This window comes from Vicia villosa, linkage group LG5, assembly GCF_029867415.1.
Source record: "Vicia villosa cultivar HV-30 ecotype Madison, WI linkage group LG5, Vvil1.0, whole genome shotgun sequence".
Lineage (NCBI taxonomy): Eukaryota > Viridiplantae > Streptophyta > Magnoliopsida > Fabales > Fabaceae > Vicia > Vicia villosa.
Genome location: NC_081184.1, coordinates 56,067,476 through 56,078,826, shown reverse-complemented (window position 1 = coordinate 56,078,826; position 11,351 = coordinate 56,067,476). Strand labels below are relative to the sequence as shown.

The 11,351-nt window shown below is 33.8% G+C and overlaps 1 protein-coding gene across 2 annotated transcripts; it reads left to right on the top strand.

The window, feature by feature from the left end:
• The first annotated feature begins 4,015 nt into the window (after positions 1–4,015).
• LOC131606644 (uncharacterized) lies at positions 4,016–6,968 on the top strand. Of its 2 annotated transcripts, XM_058878826.1 has the most exons (3): positions 4,016–4,495; positions 5,920–6,552; positions 6,685–6,968. In XM_058878826.1, exons 1-3 carry the CDS (start codon positions 4,119–4,121, stop codon positions 6,689–6,691), a joined length of 1,017 nt encoding a protein of 338 aa, XP_058734809.1. In that variant the 5' UTR covers positions 4,016–4,118; the 3' UTR covers positions 6,692–6,968. The 2 variants fall into 2 exon arrangements, with proteins under 2 accessions (XP_058734809.1, XP_058734810.1); XM_058878827.1 differs by having other exon boundaries at positions 4,017–4,495; positions 5,920–6,968.
• Positions 6,969–11,351: the final 4,383 nt, after the last annotated feature.

The following is an 11,351-nucleotide window of genomic DNA, read 5'->3' as shown; positions in this document are numbered from 1 at the left end:
TTGCTTGGAATATGTGTATTGCCAAGAGCTGTTACAAAAGTCTTATAACTTTGGGACAATTTTCCATAAGATACAAATCTTTCAATGGGATGTTTGGTACAGGATCTTACATTTTTTCTCAAAGCAATAGGAATATCAATATCATCAACATTCACAGAGTTAGGAGCAGTATTACCTGAGGGAACGCCATTTTCTAGAGTCTTGGAGGTTTATTGGTTCTGCCTTGGAGTTGTGCCGGACTCTATTCCCTTCTTGCTCTTCCTAGAGTACACTTTCACATTGTTTCCTGGTGCTGTTTCTGTTGTAGGGGTTGCAGTTTCTACTGCAATTTCCTCTACATTTTCTGACGTAGTTTCTTGTGGTTCACATGTAGGTTCTGCAGTTTCTGTTGCATTTTTATTTGGTTCAGGTGTAGGTTTTGATGCTTCTGCAGTGAGTTTGGGTTCAGTTAGCTCAAGTTCCAAAAGTTGGGATTCTACCACTTCAATTGGATAAGTGTTCTCCCCCTGAATGCCAACTTTGGGGTAATATGGCTGATTCTCAAAAAAGGTTACATCCATGGTGTGGTAGAATTTTTTGTTTTGAGGTGAATAACATTTGTATCCCTTTTGGTGAGGAGAGTAGCCGAGGAATATGCATTTAATGGATTTCGGGTCAAGTTTACTGCATTGGGGATCAAGATTATGGACAAAGGTTGTGCATCCAAATATTTTCAAAGGAATAGATGTAAGGATACGATTGGTTGGGTATAAGGTTTGGAGAGTGGAGTAGGGTGTATGAGAGTTAAGGATCCGGGAAGGCATTCTGTTTATTAGATAAGTTGCAGAGAGGACAGCTTCTCCCCAAAACTGGTTAGGTACATTTGTAGCTAGCATGAAAGATCAGGTTACTTCTAGAAGGTGTCTATTCTTTCTCTCGGCAACCTCGTTCTGCTGAGGTGTATCCACACATGAGGTTTGGTGTATTATTCCATTTTGCGTAAAGTATGAGCTTAGTGCAGAATTATAGTACTCACGACCATTATCACTCCTAAGCACTCTAATTTTGCTTTGAAATTGTGTTTGCACCATGGTATGGAAACATTCAAATATCCTACCAACTTCCGATTTGTCTTTCATAAGGTAGACCCAAGTGATCCGTGTGTGGTCATCAATAAAGGTTACAAACCATCTTGATCCAGTTACATTTCTGACCCGCGATGGTCCCCATACATCACTATGAATAACATAAAAAGGTTGGGAAGGTTTATATGGTTGAGGAGGGTGGGGGTTGCGTGTATGTTTGGACAATTGACAAATTTCACATTGAAACAACTTCTGATTTTTATTGAATAGTTTAGGAAGCATTTTTTCCAAGTACATAAAATTTGGGTGGCCTAGTCTATAGTGCCACAACATTGCAGAATTTTCATTACATGCAGAAACTACAGCGCAAGAGGTTGCCTCGGATTCTAGTTTAGATGCTTCAACCTGAAGGATATAGAGTCCAGCACATTCTTTAGCATTGCCAATCGTCCTCCCCGACTCCAAAATCTGAAATTCACACAGGTTAGGGAACAATTTAGTGATACACTTCAAATCCTTTGTAAGTTTACTGATGGACAGCAAGTTACAATCAAGTTTAGGCACATACAGTACTGAACTAAGAGTAATATTTTGCGAAATAATGACTGAACCTTTACCCATGACCTTAGAAAGGGTACCATCAGCAATTCGAACAGTCGAATTATTTTGACATGGAGAATAGCTATCAAAGACAGTTAAATCTCCAGTCATGTGATCAGATACTCCTGAGTCAATAATCCATGATTTTTGTTTTCCCCTGCTAGTGTTTAGAGCATGCAAAAAATTACCTTTTTGTGCCACAGTAGCTGTACCAAATGTTTGTTGAAGCATTTTTTGTAAGGCTTGCATTTTCTCCTTGTTGAATGGTGATGAGTGAGAATTTACCTCAGCTGTGTTCCCTCTGCTGTCCCGGTTTTTGGTCCATTTTAGCTCTGATGGCTTTCCATGAATGATCCAGCATGTGTCATTGGTATGACCCGGTTTCTTGCAGTGGTCATACCAAGGGCGAGTTTTCTTTTAGAAAGATCGTTGATCTCCCCTTGCTGCCATTGCGGATCCTTCTATAGATGGGGCTGCATTAGATTTTCCAAGCATCACTTTTCTCCTGCTCTCCTCTCTTCGTATTTCCGAGAATGCTTCTCGAATTTTTGGAAGAGGTTTGGTTCCAAGGATTCTCCCACGAACTTCATCAAGTTATGTGTTCAAACCTAATAGAAATTTGTAGACTCTATCTTTCTCCACCAATTCTTTGTACTTCTTTTTATCCTCTGTGCAGCTCCATTCAACTTCATCATATACATCCAGTTGCTGCCAGTGACGATTGAGAGTATTAAAATACTCTGTGACTGAGCGGTCATCTTGGCGCAAGTCATGGAGTATGCTCTTGATTTCAAAAATTGCAGATGTATTATCGACATTAGAGTAGGTTTCCTTTAGGGCATCCCACATCTCTTTGGCAGTGTCAGAGTACAAGAAATTTTCTCCAATTTCATTTGTCATGGTGTTTAGCAGCCATGACATTACTAGACTGTTTTCTAGTTGCCAATTTTCAAGGTTGGAATCCCCCTTTTTTGGACACTTGGAGTCTCCTGTGATATAATCTTCCTTCCCTTTTCCTTGAAGGTAGATTTTGACTGAGCGCACCCATTGATTATAATTCAGGCCATTCAATTTGTGACTAGTGATAGGAAGAACATGTCCTTCAGCCAAACTGTTGGCTGAATTTTCTGCTTTAGTATCTGCCATGGGTGGTGCTCAAGGCTTAGAGATGGTTCAGATCTTGTGCTCTGATACCATATAGAAATATGTTGTATATTTCATTGATGTAGGAATTGTTACACTGTGAGGTATAAATAGAATACAATACACTAATATGTTATTAAACAGAGAAATAATTTCCTATAATTGCTGCTACCTAAATAAGGAAATGACAATAATATAATAAATCTATTTACACCACTGTTTTGTAACAGCTTGGCAAATCAGAATCAAATGATTATGATTTGATATGTGATAATCTTCAACAGTGTCACACCCGTACATGTTTCCCGCTGCACCTGGAGATCCGCTCAGACCAGCCCATGAGGAGATTCGGCGGACTCATCAGGTTGAGTTGGAACACACTCATGATCTTCTTCTTCGGTGTCGTCAGATAGTTGACACGGGCCTGGTAGCTATTGCAGATGGTTTATTCCCTGAGGGGTCTGAGCAGCGGCGTGTGGTGGATGTTATGACTAGGCTGGCACAAAAGACATTTTTGTACCGTAGACATCATGCCAGGACTGGTGGGGCACTTGACGCTAGAGGCAGAGCCAGTAGAGGGCGTGGTGGACGCAAAAGCGGAGGCGGGGCCAGAGGCAGAGGAGAGGCGCATGATGATGTCCGACACCCATAATAGTGATGCCTGTGGTTTTTTTAATTTATGATATTTCTATTTCATTTATGTACTTTACTTTGATGATGTATTCAACATTATGACCGACATTATTTATACAATGTATTTTACTATTGCCTTTAAAATGAATTACTTTAATTTTATATTTTTGTAATAAAAATTGAGTTTTGGAGTTGAATGGATATGATTTGAAACTAAATGCACACTGTTACGTAGGTACATCAATGGAACACTCTGTTTTCAACACGTTTTGTAGATGTATCTACGGAAGGATTGCCGAAATGAAATAAGTTGATTTTAAACTATACAATACTATGTTTTTTAACGCTTCCGTATATGCATCTGCGGAATGAAACCAATTTTTTGAAGAAAAAGGTACTTTCAAATGTACATCGACAAAAGCAGGGGACAAAATTAGAAATTCGGGTGGTGACTAAGAGATTCATAAGATCTATTAAGAAATTGTCTTATGAAAAGTGAAATATAATTGAAATTGATAAACAAGTCCATAGCAATTAAACTGTGTAATTTATTAATGTAAATTGGTTTGGACATGGAGGAAGAAAGTAAGTTAATATTTTAATTTTAGGAAGCAAAGTAGCAAACCCTTAAAAGAGAGATGGAGGTGAGAAATTGAGAATATTTAGATTAAACAAAGAATGGAAGAAGCAAAGGCAATGCAGCAGCAGTTGATCCAAGAACAACAACGACAACAACATTTTCTGCTCTTACAGCAATTGCAAAAGCAACAGCAACAACAGCAAGCATCCGCAATTTCTCGCTTCCCTTCCAACATTGATGCTCACTTGCGTCCCATAAGACCCCTCAATCTTCAACAAAACCCTAACCCTAATCCCATTCTCAATTTACACCACAATCTACCCAACCCTAATTCAAACCAGCAGCAGCAACACCAAAAGATTATTCGACCCCCTGGTAATCAGATGGAGCTCCAGATGGCTTACCAAGACGCTTGGCGGGTCTGTCATCCTGATTTCAAGCGACCCTTTTCTTCTCTCGAAGATGCCTGCGACAGGTTCTTTCTCTCATCTCTATTCAACTAAATCCAGAACTAGATCACATATCTATACGTTTATCTAAATCATACAGATATTGGGGATTGTTTGACAATAAACATGACAAGGATTTTTTTGCGGTTCTTAATTGGGGGTTAGGGTTTTATTGGGAGGGAAAACTGAAAATAGCCCCATAACTTATCAATTTTAAGGCTAATTTCGACTTTTTCTTTTGTCTTCTTCACGTTGCAAATCGTGTGAGCTGTTCTGCGGTATACCTTTGCCACCGTGACTGCCATTCGTTTTTGGTCCGGAACAACACCATCTGTACACGATAGTGGGACTATTTGCTGCACTTAACAACATTTTAGTTAGCAACATAGATCAGAAAGAAACTTCTAGTATTGTTGATAATTTATTTAAGGTGGAGGCAGTCAAAATATGTAGGGTGCATTTGGGAAAACAACTTCAAGTGTTTATTGGACTGGTAGTTTTCATTTTATAAAACAAGCTCTTAAGAATAAATTATCTCTATAGTCAAAGAGAAAATGGGGTTATACTCTTTTTATGCAGGTTGTATATGCTTTCTTTTTTTTCATATCATGAGTAGCTTATTGAAATAAGTTGAACACAACTTATGAACATGTCATAAGCTATTTCATAAATTCTCTGAAACTTTTACACAAGTGCTTATGTCGTAATATAAGTTCAAATAAGTCTCAAATGCACCTCGAGTTGGTGTTTTTGTTATATGCTTATATATCCCAATTCCCAATCAGTTCTATGCATCTAAATATTATTCAGTATCTGTTTTGTGGACCGAATACCAAGTCTATCTCTTCACTTGCAGTTTCTCTCACTGCAACCTGCTTTTTATTTGTATTTGCTACTCAGATTCTTTGCAGAACTCTTCCATGTTGGTTTCCCCATTTAATTTTATTTCAACTTCCCCTTTCTGTATTATATATTCAATTTTCAGCCTTTGATTTCTGTATTTGAAGTTGAACCAGTGCTATGTTATTTTCTCTGTTCTTAGAATTGTTCAGAACATGTTATCTAGTGTTCAAACTTTACTTTCCTTGTCATCGACCCTGTTTCTAATAACATGAAATTATCTTGTTCCATTGTCCTCATAATTTTACTTGATGCATATTTGTTTCTTAGGTGTAGTTTTGCAAAGCCTATAACATCAGGTTCTATCATATCTAATTCTTACTCTACCATATGGAAATTGCTATGTGTTAATTTCTTTCACTTAATGGAAACGGGACTAAAAGTTGATTTATTTATCATAAAATATTATAAATCAATCTGGAATTCTACTGGTTTTTTTAATATACTACAAATGTAGGTATTTTTACAACTAAAAAAAATTGCCTTGTTTTGATTATAGTGCAAATGAAGTTTGCTCTTACATTTATTTCCCTAAATTTTCCGGCTGCAGATTATTGCCCTATCATGTTGTGGCAGATTATGAAGCAGAAGAGGATGATAGGATACTTGATTCCGATACAACTGGCCAGATGCTTTCGAGGTCCCAACAGTGGGATAATAATATTGCTGCTAAAATAGCTGAATTTACCGCAACTTTTGAGAAGCAAACACTTGCCTTCAACATAATATCGCAGAAGAGAACTTTGGGGGAATTTCGGTCCGAGGAGAGACTGATGATTGAACAGGCACTTCTTCAAGAGGAAAAACGGGCTCTGATCGAATTAAGAGCTGAATTAGAAACCAGGGAGAAAGCTGGTCGTGAAGCCCACGAGGCTAAACTACGAATGGCTGCAATGTATCAAGCAGAGCAGCAGGCAAGGGCTGATTCACAATCTCATGCTGAAATGATGTCTCGAGCTCCCATTAGAGGGAGTGCACTTGGTTCCCAAGGCAGTGACGTTGTGATTGGTGGCCATGACCTAGGAGATCAGGATCACAGTGAGATGATGAATGGATGGGGAAACAATGCACAGCGAGATGAGAAGGAGCCGTCTGAGGATTTCTTGAATGACGAAGCTGAGAATGGTGACACTGGCACGCCCGATGGCTGGCGTGAGGTTGGTGAATTTGATTTAAATGCTAGGTGAGATGTTTGAATAAAACCATTTGAGATAGTTTTAATTATGTGCAAGGATAACTCCATTTCAAAAAAGCTTTTTCCTATGTATCTCTACAAGTTAATATTCTTGAGATTACTACTTTCTCAAATTTACAGGGGCTGAGAGAAGATAACTATTGAATCAGTATTAGATTGGATGAATAGCAAGTTTATGCTCTTAACCTAGTGTTAGCGCACATGGTTGGATCATTATGTCCAAATCAGTGTTATATAAACTCAAATATTCAGCCAAAGTGTACCTCGTTAATATTTCTGGGAAACTTTACTTTTATTTACCGTTTAATAACGCCATTTGTATTGGTAAAAATACTATATGAATTGTAGATGGTGCGGATTTAGTTGTATGATTGCCAGGGTAATATAGGCTACTACCTATTCAATATGTTTTGGATGACATATTTCTTTCAGGAATTTAATGGGAATACACCGACAGTGTAAAGTAGTTTTACACCGTCAGATTTCAAATTATGTTTGACTTTTATTTAAATTATATATAAAATAATAATTATGAATGGTTGTGATGGACTCATAGTGTAAAACTTTTTATACTGATAGTGCATAACCATTAATATCTTTTTTTCAAGTACAAATTTCTTTTAATTGTAAAGATTGATAGTATAATATAATCTCTAAAATTACTATAACACTATTGTTTACAGGAAATTTTTGTTTGAAATAAGTTTAATTTTTTTTTTTTATATTTTGTATCTAAAATTATTTTAAATTTGATGAAGTAATATAAAATTATATTACAAAAACTAAAAAAAAATAAAAAATAAGATGGTAAAGTTCATTATTTTCAAGGTAAAAAATATTTCCAAGACAAACGGTCCCGGATGATATGATTATTTTAATACATTAACAATTTTTTTCATTTAAATAGTTTTTTTCTTATAATTATAATGTTGCGAACAATTTTTTTTTGTTGAGTTGAAACTATTGTTTTATAAATGATTATTTTTTAAAAATAGTTATTATTTTTTAGCTTAAATAGTTATTTGGTCTATATAAGTTGGCGTCATTTTCAACTTGGTTCCGAATCTTTTTTGTTTGAATTGGATCCTGATATGTTCTAATCTTGTTGTTTTAAGTCTCTGACGTTAAGTTGTTGTTAAAAAAACGCTTATGTGTGTAATAGAGTTGAGCTGGATTTATTTTATAGTTTTATATTAATTCTCAGATTTGTTACGAGGCAAATACGTTGGATGGTATATAAAACGTGAGACGAAAATAGAAATTACAAATCTTATAACTTCTTGTCAGTCCGTTCTGCTACTTCTCATTTGGATCTCATTGGCTTCAAAACAGTTTCTTTCTTCTTTCCTCTTCTAACTCAAGAGTCATTTCATCCTCACTATCATCAAATGAAAAACCATGAGCTTCAAATTCACTATCATCATTACCATCACTATCCTCATGGTTATCTTCTTGAACATAACTTTCAACATCCACTTCACCTTCACCTACAACTTTGTCTTCAACATTCATAACATCTTCACCTACAACATTGTCTTCAACATTCACAACATCTTCACCTACAACGTTGTCTTCAACGTAATATATTACACATTCCCTAGCAAATCTACCCTCAAAATGAAACGTTAATGTAAAACTCATACCGGTAAGTTGGCGTGAACACAATATCTGAATGGCTTGATATGATTCCTCTTTTAGTCGCCGCCAATCTCACAGTTTGCATTCGTCGTCCGCCGCCGTTCCCAATTCACGTGTTTCTGAAAAACTCTAATTTGTAGGGACTTAAACGAAAAAAAACGAAGAATGAACATTTATATGTGAAAGATATAATTAATATAAAACTATTTGGAGGGAAACATTTTTTCATGTAACAAATTTGAGAATTAATATAAACTAAAAAAAATCCAGCTCAGTTACGTTAGACACATAAGCTTTTTTTATTAACACCAGCTTGACGCTATGGACTTTTTTTTTTTTTGAAACAATCTTGACGCCATGGACTTAAAACAACAAGATTGGAACTTATCAAGATGCAATCCAAACAAAAAAAATTCAGGGATCAAATTGAAAACACGCTAACTTACAGGGACCAAATAATTATGTAAGTCTTATTTTTTTTATTAATTGTTTAGTTAGAATATAACTCTATAATTGCTTTTAAAATATATTTTTTCACTCAAACAATATTTTTTCTTTAAAATAAAAAATGGCTGAAACAACACTTATGATTACAAATATTATATAAAACTTTTCAATATTATTAAAAAAATATCAAAAATTGTATTACAACTTTGATCTCCCTAATTTACTTGATTCACAAAATTGATCCACATATTTTAAATTTAAACACTTTTTCGTTTTCTTATACTTTTACATTTAAAATTAACAATGTTTTCATTTTTTAAATTATAAATTTTTTGTGAAACATGAAAAATTATTGTATATAACTAGAACTTTATAAATAAAAATATAAGTTAAAAATAAATATTTTATTGAGTTTTTATAAAATATATGGGAGAGGGCGGATCAGACTGTTTTAATTTGAAATAAATGGACTAATTTTGTGAATAAGATAAAATTGGAGACCAAATGCAATTTAGCCAAAAATAAATTAAGGAGTGTGAGATACTTTAATAAGTATGTGTTATTTAAGTTAAATAAGTGTAAGCAGTTACTATATTTAATACTTTCTGATAATATATTGTTGCAAATAAGACGTTGATATTTATAAATCAATAATTTTTTAAAAAAATCAAATGATTATTTATTAAAATACTTTAAAAGATAATTCAGGAAATATTCCACTTAACTAAAAATATTTTAGAAATACCTAATGTGTTGATATTTATAAATCAATAACTTTTATAAAATAAAAATTTAAAAAAATCAAGTCATTTTAATTATTAATATATATTTAAAACATAATAAAAGAAGAGTTAATACCTATTTTCACCCCTGCCATATGGGGTTGGTTTGAAAATCCCCTGCTAAAAAAAGTTGCAAGAATTCCCCTAACATTTGAAGATTCTCTCGTTTTAAACCTTGTAAAAATTTTGTTTTTAAAACCAACCTTGCCATTTGAAGATTTCGTCATTTTAAACCCTATAATCTTGTAGATTATGTCATTTTAAACCTTCTGGAATATGACAGACAAGGTTGATTTTACTAAAAAAAATAATTTACAGGGTTCAAAATGATAGAGTCCTTCAAGTAGCAAGGTTAGTTTTAAAAATAAAAATTTTACAAGGTTTAAAACGAGAGAATCTTCAATTGTTAGGGAAATTCTTGCAACTTTTTCTTTTGACAGGGGGATTTTTCAAACCAACCCCATATGGCAGGGGCGAAAAATAGGTATTATCCCATAAAAGAAATATTTTCACTAATAAAAAATATTTTAAAACACTTGAAACATATATCAATAAATATAAATACAAATTAAAATTAAAAAATACATAATAATTAGTATATAGGAACTATTTTTTCACTTCTCTAGTATTGATAAGTTTTGTTCAGGTGCGGTTTGGACAGTTTTTGAGATAAAATTTATCCGAAACCGCAAGTAAAAAATGTGTGGTTCAGTTGGCTTTTAGAAGTAAATTCAAATAAAAACAAACCAATGTGGCTTCGGTAAGGTCGATTTTTAACAAAAATTTTATTGAGCCATACCTACACACACATATAAAAGAATACGTAAAAATGAGAAGATGCAAAAGAAAAGACATAAGAGATGAGAGATTATATAATAAGATACGACATGTACCTTGCGAGTAAAATGAAAAGAAAACACGATATTGCTAGGAGTTATTAAAGAATCAAAATGAGGATTGAGAAAGTAATTTACATAATATGAGTTGTTTGAAGGTGCATGCAATTCTTTTTGACTGGATTTATATCATTAGAACCTGAATTAAAAGAAACGAACTATTTTAAGTAACATGAGTATTTGAAAGGTCAAACCCTCGTAAACCATATACTTAAGAGTAAGAAAACAAAGAAATTAAAAGGAAGTATTGCCTATAATATGAGTAGTTGAAAGGTCAAATCATTATTGATCGAAAGACATTTTCATTATAAACCAAATTAAGAGAAAGAAATCCAATTACATATCATGAGTAGTTTAAAGTAACAACTCCCATTAATCAGAGACCTACAATAAGAAACAAAATGAAGAGAAAAAATGTACATTACATAATTTAACTTAATGTAAAGGTCCATTCATCAAGGTACATTACATACTTTGACTTAGTGAAAAGGTCCGTTCATTAAGGTACATAACATACTTTGAATTAGTGTAAGGTCCATTCATCATTGTACAATACATACTTTGACTTAGTGTAAAGTTCCATTCGTCAAGGTACATAACATTCTTTGACTTAGTGTAAAGTTCTATACATCAAGGTACATTAAATACTTTGACTTAATGTAAAGATGCATTCATCAAGGAACATTACATACTTAGACTTAGTGTAAAGGTCCATTCATCGCGGTACAATACACACTTTGACTTAGTGTAAAAGTTCATTCATCAAAGTACATTACATACTTTGAATTCGTGTAAAGATCCATTAATGAACGTACATAACATACTCTAACTTAGTGTAAAAATTGATTGATTAAGGTACATTATGTAACACCACAATTCTACCCGATAATTATACGAAAAATCAGAGTATAAAATTCAAGAAAACATACAATTGAGATGTCACATTTCGTCATTCAAATCATGCACGACATACTTACCTTCATCGTAGATACATAGCACGTAAACATAAATGGATAATTTAATT